Below are 18470 nucleotides of genomic sequence, written 5' to 3'. Positions count from 1 at the left end.
GAAATTACTGTGCCACAAGGAAGGAACTACTAGCCATTGTCAAAGCCGTCAACCACTTCCACAAGTATCTATACGGACAGGAGTTTCTGATCAGGACCGACCACGCTGCCCTCTCGTGGCTACTGCAGATAAAGAATCCCGAGGGCCAAGTAGCGCGTTGGCTGGAACGACTACAGCAGTACCACTTTAGGATCAAACACCGAGCGGGTCGACTTCACAACAACGCTGACGCTTTGTCAAGGCGTCCGTGTGGAGAGTGCAAGCACTGCGACAGGATCGACGCGGAAGAAGGGAACCTGCCCGTTCGTCGGACGATTTTTGAGCAAGATGAAGAATGGACAACGGCGCGGTTAAAGCGTGAGCAAGAAGCAGACGACATAATCGGACCAATACTAAAGTGGAAGGAGGAAGGAGTCGAACGACCCGGCTGGGCAGAATTGTCCGACCAATCCCCCAGTTTGAAGGCATTATGGGCCCAATGGGATTCCTTGGTCATGGAAAATGGGCTCTTGAAGCGAAAGTGGGAGAGTCCTGATGGGCGTACCTCTAAGACGATGCTGGTCCTCCCCAAGGTAAAGGTTTCCAAGGTCTTAGAGGAAGTTCATGCCGGAACATCTGGAGCCCACTTCGGAGTGAACAAAACTTTGTCGAAAATCCGGGAGAGGTTTTATTGGGTAGGTCATCGTGACGATGTCGAAAGTTGGTGTCGCAAGTGTACGACGTGTGCGGCCAGCCAAGGTCCTCATACCAGGGCGAGGGGAAAGATGAAGAAATATAATGTTGGGGCACCTTTCGAAAGAATCGCCATCGATGTGGCCGGTCCGTTCCCTGTAACAAACGACGGCAACAAGTTTATCCTGGTGGCTAGCGACTACTTCAGCAAGTGGCCAGATGCCTATGCCATTCCAAATCAGGAAGCCGTCACGGTCGCGAAAGTACTGGTTGACAATTGGATCAGTAGGTTTGGCGTCCCCTTGGAACTTCACTCAGACCAGGGACGCAATTTCGAATCCAACGTCTTCCAAAGAGTGATGCAGCTACTGGGAATACGTAAGACAAGGACAACGCCACTACACCCACAGTCCGACGGCATGGTGGAAAGGTTCAATCGGACTATGGAGCAACACCTTTCGAAAGTGGTAGAAGAGCACCAAAGGGATTGGGACCAGCACCTTCCACTATTCCTGCTGGCCTACCGCGCAGCTATCCACGACACCACGGGCCAAACACCTGCTCACGTTGTATTTGGGAAGGAACTGCGGCTGCCCTGTGACCTAGTCTTTGGATTGCCATCCGAAGAACCAATGGAAGTACGTGACTACGTGGACGAACTGAAAGAGAAGTTGGTCAACGTGCATGAACTAGTGAGGGGCCGGATCAAGATTGCCAGTGACCGAATGAAGACCCGTTATGATGTGAAGGCCAACTGTGGCGGATTCCAGGAAGATGACTTAGTGTGGCTGTATAACCCCCGACGGAAGAAGGGACGTTGCCCAAAACTGGCTCCTGACTGGGAAGGTCCATACACTATCGTCACTAGAATAAATGACGTAGTTTATCGGATCCAACGTGGACCAAAGACGAAGATGAAGATCGTTCATCTCGATCGACTAAAACGATACGAAGGAAACAACGAAGACGCTTCCGATCGGGACGATCGGATTTGAAGAGGGGGGCAGTGTTACGAAATATACCCTTACGCCGCCCCAGTACGACGCCTATGGCGGTCGAGAGCCTTCTGGACGTACGCACGGCGCTGATGGGTGAATCATCGCTGTTGACGGCCGAGAGGCGGGCGCATAAAGACAGGTCTGGAGCGTCTCGAAGCGGCGTCCAGGGGAGTCTCGAAGCGGAGTCGCGATGGATGTTCGTGAAGGATCTCGATCAGAGACTATGGGTTTAAATAGAGGCGACCGTAGGTAATGGATTTTCATCCAGTGAAGACAGTCGAGAGCGCCGGAATAATTTCTGTACATATTCGTTGCAATAGATAGTGTTGTAATTCGAGCTAAAGAAATAAATATTTGAGTTTCACCAACGCCCGATTTATTATTCGTCCGTCAATCGTAACAATATCTCCTTAAATTTAACCCCCTAATCCACCTAAAAATTAGAGAACAAAGACCTCGCCCTCCCTCCCCTCCAGTAACAATTTTTATTTGCACCCTCGTTATAAATAAACCACCTCATCACGAATACAACGACTGGTACGTTTCAGTAACTACAGCCGCCGAAAATTAATCGCTCTCAATTTGTCGCTGTTGAAATTCCCGACAGTTTTCATTATGTCGTGTTTATTTTTTTGGCACGTTTTGTACTTACGTCGACACGGATCCCGTCATAGGAAAATATTTTCGTGCTGGGGAATTCTTTGGGCGTGTATCTGTAGAACTCATAGCTGCCCCTGTACCACTTGACGCAGTAAAGCGGTGCACCTTCGAGGTCGTAGCTGCACCGAAGAGTCGAATCCTCGCCGAAATGGACGATCTCGGGCTCGATCTGCAGGACGACGTCCTTCAGACACAGGATTACTGCAACAAAGGAAGAGTTGGCTGTTGGGCTGTCTTTAACGAGGTCGTTAGCGGGGTTAAGAGCGCATTAATCTCTTAAAGTGCAGTGGATTTTTAGCAATCGGTGGAGCACCATTTTATTGGGGTGACAAAAATCGATGGGGAATATAATTTTTTAGCGAATTTATTTGTGCATTCGAGTTGTGTCGGGCTAAGCTTGTGCAAACTTTGTTTTGATTCATCGAAATCAATATTTCGTAATAATCCTAAAACCAATTCATCAGGCCAAAATTAAATTTGAACCGTACAGAAATGGAAAAATTTATATAAAGATTTATTTAATGAGGATAACATTGAATGTAACAGTGACTGCTTTTTAATGAATAAATTATGGCGATGAATTCCGAACACCGTGTACATTTCAAGAGGAATCAATATGCATTACTATGCAAATTAAAAGAGTTGTTTTGTGACTTTCTGAAACTCTTATATTAAAAAATTAAAACCGCCCGTTTTGATTTTGTACACTTTAAGGAAGAATCTGTTATTCATAAGATTTTTACTGAATTATTCATGCTAGCTAGCGGTATCAGATCGTTATTGGGAAAACATTGCTACCTCATATTGCCTGATAAATTTTGTAATAAGAGGGACAATAAGAACTTGAAGATTTCTCCAATAAAGCATGAAGAACTGTAATCGTCTATACTGAGGATTTTACCAAGGAGTTGTTCGAGCATTGCTAAACAATCGGAACAAATCCTGGATAGGATTAAAAAAAAAAAACAAAATTCAAAAGTACGGTTAAAAACCACTAATCTTTATTCAAATTTGCTTGATCCGGTTGTATCCGAAACCTCCCACTCGTGTCGACCCACTGAAAAATTTCCATCCCTCTTACAGACTCTCCAATCTCCCACCTAATTTTATCACAAATTTGACGTTTTCCTCGAATCCATCACCCCGCCATAAAACTGCAATACGCTCCCGTATCAGATCCGTATTCTAAACGAGACCGCTTTAAGCGGCCTATCGTAAAAGATATTCCCTTTTCGAATTGTATTTCGCAGTGGAGGTAACGCCATTGTCAACACTGCAGCGGCCCATTTGCAATTCATGTTAATCCTTCATCTGGAAAACGTGGTTTCCGGATGTCTTTATAGCAAGCTATCGTGCATTTTTCACGGATTCCGTGTCTCTTTACACGGTAAACTGCACGAGGGCTGACAATGCAGCGGCATTGAATAAGCACGAATCTGATTTGAGAGCTGGTAAAATCTGGTTGGAGGGTTGTGTAGTTCCAGAGGCGAAATAAAATACAAACATTAGATACAACTTTTTTTCTGGTGGACAAATATGTCGAAAATGCCAGTTGTCAAGAACATAAATCCAAGTTTCGGCGAACACTTAAACATTTAATAACGTTGTGTCAGCGCGTTTTAACAAAGCAACATTTTTTATAACGTGCATGAAATCTTGACATTTTTCACCTCCTGTCGGTGCTGAAAGGTCACGGTTTTCCCTCGAGGCTGAAATAGTTTCTCCTCGAGATGTAAATATTTTAGCTTCATGGAAGTGAACTTTTACTATAGCTATATATTTGTAAATTTTGATGATATTGGAAGTCCGAGTGATTTCCAGCGGATTGGGGCGTGTTTACAGTGCCAGGTAGGTTTTCACAATTCGAATAAATATTGATGCAATTTTTTAAGGACACGTTAATAAAATGATAATGATTTATTGTAACTTTTTTTAACGAACCACCACATTTTGCTAAACCAGTAATTGAATGGTTAAATAACCGTTCTCCTAACCAGTGGGTCGGTATAAACGGTCCAGTAGCGTAACCTCCACGTTCAACCGATCTCAATCCGTGTGATATTTGTCTGTGGGGTTGGTTTATGGAAATCAACAGTATCCAGAAATTATCGAAGAACTTCGTGGAACTTTCTAATAAACACAGTGGAATCGTTGTGGCAAGCACCAAACTTTCGTCAAAATAAAAAGTCGATCGCCATTTGTTTCTACAACACTAATAATCTTTGGCACTGACTTTTAACAATGATTGAACGAATGATAACCAGCAACAGTCGGTTTTACTTTTAATTGAAGCTGAGAGTGTTTACATCGAACGCAACCAGGGTGGTGCATGGGAGTTTTGCCTCATTCGACCTTTAATTTGTTTTTTCTGTATTTCCACATTACTACGGTACGTGATGAAGTGGTTACAATTATTGCATATATTTCGAAATCACTCTATACATTTCACATTTTACACACTTCTGCGATCTGCAGAGTGTTAATTACGCTACTAGTTTTTAGTTTATAGAGGTTATAACAAAGCAAAAATCGAAAAATCAAATTTTATGATATTTTAAAGAAGCGGGATATGTCGGACTATTTCAAGGGCGAAAGAATTTCTGTCGAAATAATTTATCATTTTTTTTTTTTAACAATGTAAAACCTTCTCGGGTCACCAACTTTTTTTTTAAGTATGTGAAAACCTCCCCGAGCGCCCCAACTGTATTTTTAAGAATGTGAAATCTTCTCAGGTACTCCTTTTTTTAAGAAGGATGAATGTGAACCCTTCCTCGCGGGCCCTTTTCAATAAGAAAGAAGAATGTGAAACCTTCTCTCTCAATTTTAAAGAAGGCGTAACCTTCGAAGTGTCTTTCTTTTAAGAATGTTAAACCTTCTCGAAGTCCCAACTAACATTTTTTAAAGAATGTGAAACCTTCTCAGAAGTACTTTTTTGTTAAAATAGGAAGAACGTGAAACCTTCTCGAGGGCCCAACTGTGTTTTATTTAAGAAGGCGAAGCTTTCTCAGGGCCCCAACTGGTTTTTTCGTAAATGTAAAATCTTCTCGGGACAAATTTTTTTTTAAGAATGTAAAACATTCCCGGGGGACCCAACCGTTTTTTTTTTAAGAATGTGAAACATTCTCGAACGACCCAACTGTATTTATAAGAATCTGAACCCTTCTCGTGGACTCTTTTTCTTAAGAACGAAGAATATGAAACCTTCTCTGGGACCCCAACTGAGTTTTTGGAAACCTTCTCAGGGATTCTTTTTCTTAAGAAATAAGAATGTGAAACCTTCTCGAGGGCCCCAGCTGAGTCTTTAAGACGGCGAAACCTTCTCAGGAGTCCTTTTTTGTTTAAGAAGGATGAGTATGAAACCTTCTTGGGGGCCCAACGGTCTTTTTTTTAAGAAGGTAAAAGTTTCAAAGGGCCCCAATAATTTTTTTTAAAATGATACCTTCTCAGGACCCCAACTTTTTTTAAGAGTGTAAAACATTCTCGGGGGATCCAACTGTTTTTTTTTTTAAGAATGTGAAACCTTCCCAAGCGCCGCAACTGAATTTTTAAGAATGTCAAATCTTCTCAGGGACCCAGCTGTCTTTTTTTTTTAAGTAGATGAAGCTTTCTCAGTGCCCCAACTGTTATTTTTTTTTTTAATGTAAAACCTTCTCAGGACACCAACTTTTTTTTAAGAATATGAAACCTTCTCGAGCGCCCCAACTGTATTTATAAACATTCTCAGGGGCTCTTTTCTTTAAGAATACGAAACCTTCTCAGGGGCCCTTTTTTGTCTAAGAAGGAAGAATGTGAAACTTTCTCATTGGCTGGTTTTTTTTTGAAGAAGGCAGAATGTGAAACCTTCTCGGGAGTCCTAACTGTCTTTTTTTTAAAGAAGGCGAAAGCTTCTCCGGGGCTCCAAGTGTCTTTTTTTAAAGAAAACGAAAGCTCTCGGGGGCTCCAACTGAATTTTTTAAGTTGAAAACTTCTCAGAGGCTCTTTTTTTACGAAGAAAAATGTAAAACCTACTTAGGGGCTCTTTTTTTGTTTAAGTGGAAAGAATGTTAAACATTCTCAGAGGCTTTTTTTAAGAAGAAAGAATGTGAAACCTTCCCAGGGGCCCTTTTCGTTTAAGAAAGAAGAAAGTGAAACCTTAACGGGGGCTCCAAGTGTCCATGTATTAGGAATATTAAAACTTCTCTCAGCTCAAAACTGTCATTTTTTAAAGAATGTGAAACCTTTTCGGGGCCCCAACTGAGTCTTAAAAAGGAGAAACCTTCTCAGGAGTCCTTTTTTGTTAAAATAGGAAGAATGTGAAACCGTCTCGAGGGCCCAACTGTGATTTTTTTTTTAAGAAGGTGAAACTGTCTCAGGGCCCCAACTGTTTTTTTTTTTCTTAAATGTAAAACCTTCTCAGGGGTTCTTTTTCTTAAGAAAGAAGAATGTGAAACCTTCTCAGGCATCTTTTTTTTTTGTTTAAGACGGAAGAATGCGAAACCTTCTCAGGGGTCCTTTTGCGTTTAAGAAAGAAGAACGTGAAACCTTCTCGGATGTCCTAACTGTCTTTTTTTTAAAGAAGGCGAAATTTTCTCGTGCCAAGTGTCCTTCTTTTAATAAAACTAAACCTTCTCGGAGCCCCGAAATGTTATTTTTTTAAAAATCTGAAACCTTCCCAGAGGCTCTTTTTTTAAGAATGAAGAATGTGAAACCTTCCCAAGGCCCCTTTTTGGTTTAAGAAAGAAGAATGTGAAATCTTCTCGAGGGTCCTAACTGTCTTTTTTTTAAAGGAGGATAAACCTTCTCGGAGGCTCCAAGTCTGCTTTTGTTTAAGAATTTTACAACTTCTCGGTGCCCCCAGCTGTGTTTTTTTAAAGAATGTGAAACTTTCTCGGGGGCCCCAAATGAGTTTTTTTAGTTGAATTCTTCTCAGGGGCTCTTTTTTGTTTAAAAAGGAAGAATGTGAAACCTTCTAAGGGGCCCTTTCCGCTTAAGAAGGACGAATGTAAAACCTTCCCAGGGGCCCTTTTTCATTTAAGAAAAACGAATGTGAAATCTTCTCGAGGGTCCTAACTGTCTTTTTTCTTAAAGTAGGCGAAACCTTCTCGGGGACTCCAAGTGTCCTTTTTTTTAAGAAAGTTAAAACTTCTCGGGGCCCCCAACTATGTTTTTTTAAAGAATGTGAAACTTTCTCAGGGGTCCCAACTGAGTTTTTAAGTTGAAATCGTCTCAGGAGTTCTTTTTTTGAGAAAGAAGAATGTGAAACGTTCTCAGGGGCCCTTTTTTGTTTAAGAAGGAAGAATATGAAATCTTCTTACGGGGCCTTTTCGTTCACGAAAGAAGAATGTGAAAACTTCTCCGGGGACCTAACTGTCTCTTCTTTTTAAAGAAGGCGAAACCTTCTCGTGGGCTCCCAGTGTCCTTCTTTTAAGAATATTAAACTTTCTTGGAGCTTCCAACTGTCATTTTTAAGAATGTGAAACATTCTCAGGGGCACCAACCGAGTTTTTAAGAAGATGAAACCTTCTCAAGAGTCCTTTTTTGTTTAGAAGGAAGAACCTAAAACCTTCTTGGGGGCCCAACTGTTTTCCTTAAGAAGGTAAAGCTTTCTCAGGGCCAAAACTGTTTTTTTTATTGTAAAACCCTCTCAGGACACCAAATTTTTTTCAAGAGTGTAAAACATTCCCGGGGAACCCAACTGGTATTTTTTAAGAATGCGAAACCCCGAGCACCCCAACTGTATTTATGAGAATCTGAAACCTTCGCAAGGACACTTTTCTTTAAGAAGGAAGAGAATGAAACCTTCTCGCGGGCCCCAACAGATTTTTTTAGGAAGGTCAAACCTTCTTAAGAGGGACCTTTTTTGTTTAAGAAGGAAAAATGTGAAACCTTCTCGGAAGCCCCAACTGAGCTTTTTAAGTTGTAACCTTCTCAGGGGTTCTTTTTTTTTTAAGAAGGAAGAATGTGAAAGCTTTCCAGGGGTCCTTTTTCGTTTAAGAAAGAAGAATGTGAACTCTTGTCCGGAGTCTTAACTGTCTTTTTTTTAAAGGAGACGAAAATACAAAGCCCTTGAGAAAGTTTCACATTCTTCCTTCCTCAACGAAAAAGGGCCCCTGAGAAAGTTACACATTCTTCCTTAAAAAAATAGAACCCCTGAGAAGGTTTCAACTTAAAAAGCTGAGTTAGGGCCTCCGAGAAGGTTTCAAATTCTTCTTTCTTAAACGAAAAAGGGCCCCTGAGAAGGTTTCAAATTCTTCCTTCTTAAACAAAAACGGGTCCATGAGAAGCTTACACATTCTTCCTTTTTTGAAAAAGGGTCCCTGAGAAGGTTCCGCATTCTATTTCTTAAAAAAAGGGCCTCTAAGAAGGTTTCACATTCTCCCATGAGAAAATTTCAACATAAAAAACTCAGTTGGTGCCCGAGAGGTTTCACATTCTTTAAAAAAACACAGTTGGGGCTCCGAGAAGGTTTAATATTCTTAAAAAAAGGACACTTGGAGCCCCCGAGAAGATTTCGCCTTCTTTAAAAAAAAGACAGTTAGGACCCCCAAGAAGATTTCACATTCTTCTTTCTTAAACGAAAAAGGACCCCTGAGAAGGTGACACATTCTTCCTTAAAGAAAATGAACCCCTGAGAAGGTTTCAACTTAAAAACTCAGTTGGGGTCCCAGAGAAGGTTTCACATTCTTCTTACTTAAACGAAAAAGGGCCCCTGAGAAGGTTTAACAATTTTCCTTGTTAAACAAAAAAGGGTCCCTGAGAAGGTTTCACATGATTTAAAAGAACAGTTAGGACCCCAGAAAAGATTTCACATTCTACTTTCTCAAACGAAAATGCGCCCCTGAGAAGATTTCACATTCTTCCTTCTTAAAAAAACAGCCTCTGGGAAGGTTTCACATTCTTCCTTCTTGAACAAAAAATGGCCCCTGAGAAGGTTTCGCCTTCTTAAAAAACTCAGTTGGGGCCCGCGAGAAGGTTTCATATTCTTCTTTAAAAAAAAAAGAGTCCCTGAGAAATTTCAGATTTTATAAATATAGCTAGGGCGCTTAAGAAGGATTCTCATTATTAAAAAAAAACAGTTGGGTCCCTCGAGAATAATTTGCACTCTTAAAAAAAAGTTTGTGTCCTGCGAAGGTTTTACATTTAAAAAAAAAACAGTTGGGGCCCTGAGAAAATTTCGCCTTCTTAAAAAAAAGACAGTTGGGCCTCCGACAACAAAAAAAGCTTCACCTTCTTAAGCAAAAATGAACTCCTGAGAAGGTTTCGCCTTTTTAAGACTCAGTTGGGGCCCCCAAAAGGTTTCACATTCTATAAAAAGTGACAGTTTTGGGTTCCGACAAAGTTTTACATTTTTAAAAAAAGAGAGGGGGGTTCCGAGAAGATATCACATTAAAAAAAAGTTACATTTGGGGCCCCGAAAAAGTTTTACATTTTTAAAAAAGGACAGTTGGGACCCCCGAGAAGGTTTCAAATTAAAAAATAAAAATACATTTGATCCCGCCGACAAGGTTTTACCTTCTTCCTTCTTAAACAAAAAAGGGCCGCTGAGAAGCTTTCACATTCTTCTTTCTTAAGAAAAAGAACCGCTGAGGAGGTTTCAACTTAAAAACTCAGTTGGGGCCCCCGAGAAAATTTCGCCTCCTTAAAAAAGAGACAGTTTAGACTACCGAGAAGATTTCAGATTCTTCTTTCTTAAACGAAAAAGGGCCCCTGAAAAGGTTTCACATTCTTTCTTCCTAAAAAAACACCCCTGAGAAGGTTTTAACATAAAAAACTCAGCTGGGGCCCCCGAGAAGATTCTACATTCTTCTTTCTTAAACGAAAAAGGCCCTCTGAGAAGGTTCCACTTTCTTTCTTCATAAAAAAGAAACCCCGGAGATGAAGATTTCAACATAAAAAACTTAGTTGGGGCCCCCGAGAAGGTTTTACATTCTTCTTTCTTAAACGAAAAGGGCCCCTGAGAAGGTTTCACATTCTTTAAAAAACCAGTTAGGACCCCAGAAAAGAGTTCACATTCTTCTTTCGGGGCCCCAACTGTTTTTTTAATGAATATGAAACCTTCTCTCGGGCACCAACTGAGTTTTTTAAGTTGAAATTTTTTCTCAGGGGAGAATCTGAAACCTTCTCAGGGACTCTTTTTCAGAAAAGGAAGAATGTGCAAGCTTCTCATGGACCCTTTTTTGTTTAAGAAAGAAAAATTTGAAACCTTCTCAGGGGCCCTTTTTCGTTGAGTGAGGAAGAATGTGAAACCTTCTCACGGGCACTTTTTCGTTTAAGAAAAAAAAATGTGAAACCTTCTCGTGGGGCCCAACTAAGTTTTTTAATTTGAAATCTTCTCAGGGGTTCTTTTTTTTAAGAAGGAAAAATGTGAAACCTTCTCAGGAGCCCTTTTTCGTTTAAGAAAGAAGAAGGTGAAATCTTATCGGGGGTTCTAACTGTCTTTTTTTTAAAGAAGGGGAAATCTTCTCAGGGGCCCCAACTGCGTTTTTTAAGTTGAAACCTTCTCAGGGGTGCTTTTTTTTAAAAAGGAAGAATGTGAAACCTTCTCAGGGGTCCTTTTTCGTTTTAGAAGGAAGAATGTGAATTCTTCTTGTGGGTCCTAACTGTGTTTTTTTAAAGGAGGCGAAACCTTCTCGGGGGCTCCAAGTGTCCTTTTTTTTTAGAATATTAAACCTTCTCTGGGCCCCAACTGTGTTTTTTTAAAGAATATGAAACCTTCTGTCGGGCACCAACTGAGTTTTTTAAGTTGAAATTTTCTCAGGGGAGAATGTGAAACCTTCTTAGGGACCCTTTTTTAAGAAGATAGAATGCGGAACCTTCTCAGGGACCCTTTTTCAGAAAAGGAAGAATGTGCAAGCTTCTCATGGACCCTTTTTTGTTTAAGAAGGAAAAATTTGAAACCTTCTCAGGGGCCCTTTTTCGTTGAGTAAGGAAGAATGTGAAACCTTCTCACGGGCACTTTTTCGTTTAAGAAAAAAAAATGTGCAACCTTCTCGTGGGGCCCAACTAAGTTTTTTAATTTGAAATCTTCTCAGGGGTTCTTTTTTTTAAGAAGGAAGAATGTGAAACCTTCTCAGGAGCCCTTTTTCGTTTAAGAAAGAAGAAGGTGAAATCTTATCGGGGGTTCTAACTGTCTTTTTTTTAAAGAAGGCGAGATCTTCTCAGGGACCCCAACTGCGTTTTTTAAGTTGAAACCTTCTCAGGGGTGCTTTTTTTAGAAAGGAAGAATGTGAAACCTTCTCAGGGGTCCTTTTTCGTTTTAGAAGGAAGAATGTGAATTCTTCTTGGGGGTCCTAACTGTCTTTTTTTAAAGGAGGCGAAACCTTCTCGGGGGCTCCAAGTGTCCTTTTTTTAAGAATATTAAACCTTCTCGGGACCCCAACTGTTTTTTTAAAAAATATGAAACCTTCTCTCGGGCACCAACTAAGTTTTTTAAGTTGAAATTTTCTCAGGGGAGAATGTGAAACCTTCTTAGGGGCTCTTTTATTAAGAAGATAGAATGCGGAACCTTCTCAGGGAACCTTTATCAAAAAAGTAAGAATTTGCAAGCCTCTCATGGACCCTTTTTTGTTTAAGAAGGAAGAATTTGAAACCTTCTCGTGTGGCCCAACTAAGTTATTTAACTTGAAATCTTCTCAAGGGTTCTTTTTTTATGAAGAAAGAATGTGAAACCTTCTCAGGGGCCCTTTTTCGTTTAAAAAAGAAGAACTTGAAATCTTCTCGGGAGTCCTAATTGTCTCTTTTTTAAAGGAGGCGAAATCTTCTCGGGGGCCCCAACTGAGTTTTTTAAGTTGAAATCTTCTCAGGGTTTTTTTTAAGAAGGAAGAATGTGAAACCTTCTCAGGCGCCCTTTTTCGTTTAAGAAAGAAGAATGTGAAACCTTCTAGGGGCAGGCCACTAAGTTTTTTAAGTTGAAATCTTCTCAGGGGTCCTTTTTTTAAGAAAGAAGAATGTGAAACCTTCTCAGGGGCCCTTTTTGGTTTAAGAAAGAAGAATGTGAAATCTTCTCGGAGGTCTTAACTGTCTTTTTTTTAAAAGAGGCGAAATCTTCCCGGGGACTCCAAATGTCTTTTTTTTAAGAATGTTAAACCTTCTCGGGGGCCCCAACTGAGTTTTTAAGGTTGAAACCTTCCCAGGGGCGCTTTTTTATAAAGAAAGAATGTGAAACCTTCTCAGGGGCCCTTTTTCGTTTAAGAAAGGAAAATGTGAAATTTTCTCGGGGGGCCCCACTAAGTTTGTTAAGTTGAAATCTTCTCAGAGGTTCTTTTTTTAAGAAGGAAGAATGTGAAACCTTCTCAGGGGCCCTTTTTGGTTTAAGGAAGAAGAATGTGAAATCTTCTCGGGGGTCCTAACTCTCTTTTTTTTAAAGGAGGCGAAATCTTCTCGAGGGCTCCAAGTGTTCTTTTTTTTTAGTATATTAAACCTTCTCTGGGCGCCAACTGTTTTTTTTTAAGAATGTGAAACCCTTTCGGGGGCCCCAACTGAGATTTTTAAGTTGAAATCTTCTCAGGGGAGAATGTGAAACCTTCTTAGGGGCCCTTTTTTTTAAGAAGATTGAATGCGGAACCTTCTGAGGGACACTTTTTCAAAAAAGGAAGAATGTGCAAGCTTCTCATGGACCCTTTTTTGTTTAAGAAGGAAGAATTTAAAACCTTCTCAGGGGCCCTTTTTCATTGAGGAAGGAAGAATGTGAAACCTTCCCAAAGAATCTGTTTTTAAGAAGGAAGATTGTGGAACCTTCTCAGGGATCCTTTTTCTAAAAAGGAAGATTATGAAACCTTCTCAGGGGCCCTTTTTCGTTGAGGAAGGAAGAATGTTAAACCTTCTCAGGGGCTCTTTTTTTTAAGGATGAAGAAGGTGAAACCTTCTCAAAGGCTCTTTTTTTCAAGAAGGAAGAATGTGAACCCTTCTCCGAGGGCCTAACTGTCTTTTTTTTAAACAGGACGGAACCTTCTCGGGATCTCTAATTATCCGTCTTTCAAGAATATTACACCTTCTCGAAACCCTTCACTGTCATTTTTTAAAGAATTTGAAACCTTCTTGGGGGCCCCAACTAAGTCTTTAAGAAAGTGAAACCTTTTCAGGAGTCTTTTTTGTTTAAGAAGGAAGAATATGAAACGTTCTCGCAGGCCCCAATTGAGTTTTTTAAGAAGATGAAACCTTCCCGGGGGCCCTTTGTTGTTTAAGGAGGAAGAATGTGAAACCTTCTTGATGTCCTAACTGTCTTTTTTTAAAAAGGTGGAAACTTTTCGGAGGCTCACAGTGTCTACACAGTATGGCCATTGTAAAACATAATAAGTAATCCAACGATTAACGTTGAATAATTTTTTTTAGAATGCTCTACACTACAACTAAAAAATACCTTAGATGATTCCATAAATCCACGACTAAAATTCTCGTTCAAAAAATAACTAATACCAGTCTTCGTTCAAAGAGATAAATCCCTATCTGTTTTTCACAATATTCTCGATAAAACAAACACACGAATTTATTTAACATTAATATCGAAACTTGGCTTTTCTCTATCGTTATAAACCACAAACATTCTTCATCTTTCATGCCGGCGGCATTCTTGTAAAAACGCTTGATCTGTATATCAAATAAAGAACCGAAATCCTATACAACAAGCAGCACAAACAGAATTAATCTTGAAACCACACACAAAAAATTGTGGGTCATTTTCTATACACATTGTGTTCAATTTTCATCCATCACAGGCACATCTTAGCTTCGAATGTTTTATATGGGTTGTCCACTAACTACACTGGAAAGTCGTAATCCCCGTAATTTGGTTATATTCCGAAACGACGTCGGTAATTTTCAACATTACGGCGTTCCTGAATGTTTTACATCACCCAGTGCCATCTGGCTTAGGTCGTGAGCTCAGCATGGTCTCAAGATTCTACTAAATATTACAATAATTACATCAAGACACCACAAGTAGATCGAACACACATGCAACAATGTTTCGAATCTTTCAGATCGCATACGTCAACACACTTTCTGATTAAAAAACTTTCTCATCTCTGACAATAGCCGCAAGTAAACAAATTCCCTCTGAATACCTCCCATTTTATTTCGTTTTGTTTTTTTTTTTTTGTTGAAAGAAAAACCTCCGGGGCTATATTTCAACGAACTGCCGGTTTCAGTAACCGTCACCGCCTTTGTACAACAAACTATGTAAAAACCTGCCCGAAACCGGCCGGCCTCACGCAAGTCCTTTAATTTTGTCCGCGTGAAAGCCAAAATTTATTTAAACAGGACCTCTGTCACCACCTGAATGATAAATTAAACCCACTCCATTATTCCCATCTTGTTAATAAAATCCCATTAACCTCTCTCGCTGAAGAACAAACATCTCTCTCCAATTAGTGGCTTTTTTCTTTTAATTATCGAAATTTAATTTCCTTTAAGGGCCAATTTGTCGATATGACAGCCCAAACAAATTAATTAATGAGATGGCTCCGATAAAGTCGTGCTTTGATCGCAAATTCAAAGACAACACTGGCGGTCCTGCGAAAAAAGTAGTCTAGGGGAGGGCGAGCGAGCTTGAATGGGGCTAATTACGAGAATTTTCTTAATTGGGGGAATGTGGAAACGATATGCTATGAAACGGATTCATAAACAATTTTTGCCACATTCGCATCAACATCTAATTAATTTGGTCCGGGCTTGTGGCATGTTTCTCGGCTAGGCGAAGCCATTAAATTAATAATTTAACACATGAATTCGCGTTAAATGTAAAGCGTGAAAATGCAACAGCGCATAAGCAGAATTTGCATTAATTAATTTGATGGATTCGCGTTAAACAACGCAAATTTGGGCCTGAATTTGTAAATTATGCAAACGTGGTTATGGGGTTGTAATAGAGAAAAAATTGGTCGAAAGTTAGTTAAACTGAACTTCATTCGTCCCCGAACTGAAAAATTATAATATTTTTTTTTTCCTATAACCAAATTATGATTTTTTTCGTTTTCTGTTTTCTTATAATATTTATAAAGTTAAAATCTAAAGCTTAAATAACACCTGCAGCTTTCTTGGCTTGAACTTTTCAATTCTTCAGTTTTTCACTTCTTTTTGTTTCTTCGGTTTTTCGATTTGCAATTTTTCGAGTTTTCAATTTTCCAAATTTTGAATTTTTCATTTTCAAATTTTTAAATTTTTCGATTCTCTAATTTTTTATTTCTTCACATTTCGATTTGCAATTTTTCGTTCCGGTTTTTATTGTCTTTATTTCTACAGTTTTTCGATTTTCCAACTTTTCGAGGTTTCAATCTTTAATTTTGCAGTTTCCGATTCGCAATTTCGCAAGATTTAAATTTTTAATTTTTCAGTTTTTAGATTTTTGAATTTTTCAATAAGCAAATTTTCGTTTCGGCTTTTGATTTCCTTTATTTTTGCAATTTTTGAATTTTTCAATGTACTGACTTTATATTTTTTCTTTTTCAATATAAAATTTTTTCTTTTTCAATTTTTCGATTTGCAAGTTTTTGGTTTTTCAACTTATGGATTTTTTAATTTTTCGTTTATTCTATTTTCGATTTGCAATTTTTTGTTTCAGTTTTTATTTTGTTTTTTCAAATTTTCTGGTTTTCAATGTTTTGATTTTAGAATTCCTCTTTTTTTTAATGTGAAATTTTTCAATTTTTGGTTTTCCATTTTTTGATTTGCAATTTTTCTTTGTTTCAATTTTCGATTTCCAATTTTTCTAGTTTTCAAATTGAATTCTGTAATAATAATTATATGTAATTTTAAAAAAATTTAAAAAGGAAGATTTTTCAATTGATTTTTCGAACTTTTTCGTTTGTTAGATTTTTCAATTTTTCCAAATTTAATGTTTACGATTTTTTTTAAATTAAGATTTCACATTGGAAGATCGTAAAATTTCAATTACAACTTTTCTACTTTACGATTTTGACGATTCCGTAATTTTTCGATTTCGTAGTTTTTGAGATTGGGATTTTTCGATTAATTCGTTTTTTGTTCTTTCCATTCCCTAATTTTTCCGATTTCATTAATTTTTTCAATTTTTAGGATTCTCGATTTTTAGTTTTTCAATGTTTCAATTTTTCGTTTCTTCATTTCTTCAACTATTTGCAATTTTCCCATTTTCCCACTTTTTCAATTTTGCAATTTCTCGTGTTTCAGTTTTTCGGTTTAATGATTTTTTCCGATTTTTAGTTTTTCGATTTTTCAGTTTTTTGATTTTTTAACTTTTCGAATTAAAAAAAAATGGAAAACTTGCAAAATTGTGAAATTGAAAAGTCGAAAATGAAGAAACGAAAAGGTATAAAACGAAAACTATGAAAAAACTAAAAACTGGAAATAAAGAACTTGAAAAATTGAAGAAACGAAAAATTGTAAAATCGAAAGATTAAAAACTGAGGGACTTTAAAATCGAAAAAAGAAATATCGTAAAATCCAAAAATTGCAAAATTTAAAAATTGAAAAATCGAAAGAAACAATGAGAAAATAAAGTAAATGAAAAACACGAAAAACTGTGATATAAAATTGAGAAAATGAAAAATAAAAGTGACTTACTTAAAAAACTGAGGAAATGAGAAATTGAAAAATCAAAAAACTCAAAATTGGGAAACTGAAAAATCAAAAACGACATCGAAAAATTCCAAAATTTAAAAACTTGGAAGGCGAAAAATTGAAAAATCGAAAAAATTATAAAATCGTAGAAAATGGAAAACCGAAAATTGGTATGACAAAGTTTTTTATTTTCTTTATTTTTTCAATTTTTCAGTCTTTCATTGATCTGATTTTATAATTTCTCTCTTTTTTCAATGCAAAATCTTTCAATTTTTGGGTTTTTCAATTTCTCGATTTGCCATTTTTGGTTTCAGTTCTTTGTTTTCTTTATTTTTTTAAATTTCTCGGGCTTTCAATATTCTGATTTTATAATTTTTCTTTCTTTCGACGTGAAAATTTTCAGTTTTTAAATTTTCAATTTTTCGATTTTTTATTTTTAGATTTTTCAGTTTCCCGATTTTTCAGTTTTTCGTTTCTTCCGTGTTCGCTTTGCAATTTTTCATTTTAGTTTTTTATTTTCTCTATTTTTGAATTGTTCGGGATTTCAATATTTTGATTTTATAATTTTTCTTTTTTTCCAATTTTTCGATTTTTAATTTTTGGTGTCAGTTAAATTTGTTTTCCTCATTTTTTCAATATTTCGGATTTTCAATGTTCTGTTTACATAATTTTTCTATTTTTCAATGTAAAATTTTCAAATTTTTGGGTTTTTCAATTTTTCGATTTCCAATTTTTTGGTTTTTCAAATTTTAGATATTAAATTTTTAGTTTTTTCAATTTTAGATTTTTCAGTTTACCGATTTTTTTTCAATGTGAAGTTTTTTAATTTTTGAGTTTTTAATTTTTCGTTTCAGTCCTTTGTTTTCTTTATTTTTTCAACTTCTCGGGTTTTCAGTGTTCTGATTTTATAACTTTTCAATTTTCAGTGTGATATTTTCCAATTTTTGGTTTTTCAATTTTTCGATTTGCAATTTTTTGGTTTTTCAGATTTTAGTTTTCTTTATTTTTTAAATTTCTCGGGCTTTCAATGTTCTGATTTTATAATTTTTCTTTTCTTCGACGTGAAAATTTTCAGTTTTTGGATTTTCAATTTTTCGATTTGCAATTTTTGGGTTTTTCAATTTTTTAATTTTTGATTTTTCAATTTATAGGTTTTTTAATTTTTCGATTTTTCAATTTTAGATTTTTCAGTTTCCCGATTTTTCAGTTTTTCGTTTCTTCAGTTTTCACTTTGCAATTTTTCGTTTTAGTTTTTTATTTTCTCTATTTTTCAATTGTTCGGGATTTCAATATTTTGATTTTATAATTTTTCTATTTTTCCAATTTTTCGGTTTTTAATTTTTCGTATCAGTTATTTGTTTTCTTCAATTTTTCAATATTTCGGGTTTTCAATGTTCTGGTTATATAATTTTTCTATTTTTCAATGTAAAATTTTCAAATTTTTGGGTTTTTCAATTTTTCGATTGGCAATTTTTTGGTTTTTCAAATTTTAGATATTAAATTTTTAGTTTTTTCAATTTTAGATTTTTCAGTTTCCCGATTTTTCAATGTGAATTTTTTTAATTTTTGAGTTTTTCAATTTTTCGATTTTCAATTTTTCGTTTCAGTCCTTTGTTTTCTATATTT

The 18470-nt window shown here is 37.0% G+C and overlaps 1 protein-coding gene across 1 annotated transcript in view; it reads right to left on the bottom strand.

The window, feature by feature from the left end:
• Nucleotides 1–18470, bottom strand: part of LOC135125185 (uncharacterized) — a 67734-nt gene that overhangs the window by 31385 nt on the left and 17879 nt on the right. The window contains exon 2 of the mRNA XM_064050572.1: nt 2323–2531. Within this exon, the coding sequence (XP_063906642.1) occupies nt 2323–2531 (209 nt within the window). The remainder of the gene's footprint in view (nt 1–2322; nt 2532–18470) is intronic.

This window comes from Zophobas morio, unplaced genomic scaffold, assembly GCF_036711695.1.
Source record: "Zophobas morio isolate AGI-343-1 ecotype UQ-CSIRO unplaced genomic scaffold, CSIRO_AGI_Zmor_V1 ptg000008l, whole genome shotgun sequence".
Lineage (NCBI taxonomy): Eukaryota > Metazoa > Arthropoda > Insecta > Coleoptera > Tenebrionidae > Zophobas > Zophobas morio.
The sequence above is the reverse complement of the archived record's forward strand: the minus strand, read 5'-3'. Positions and strand labels throughout refer to the sequence as shown.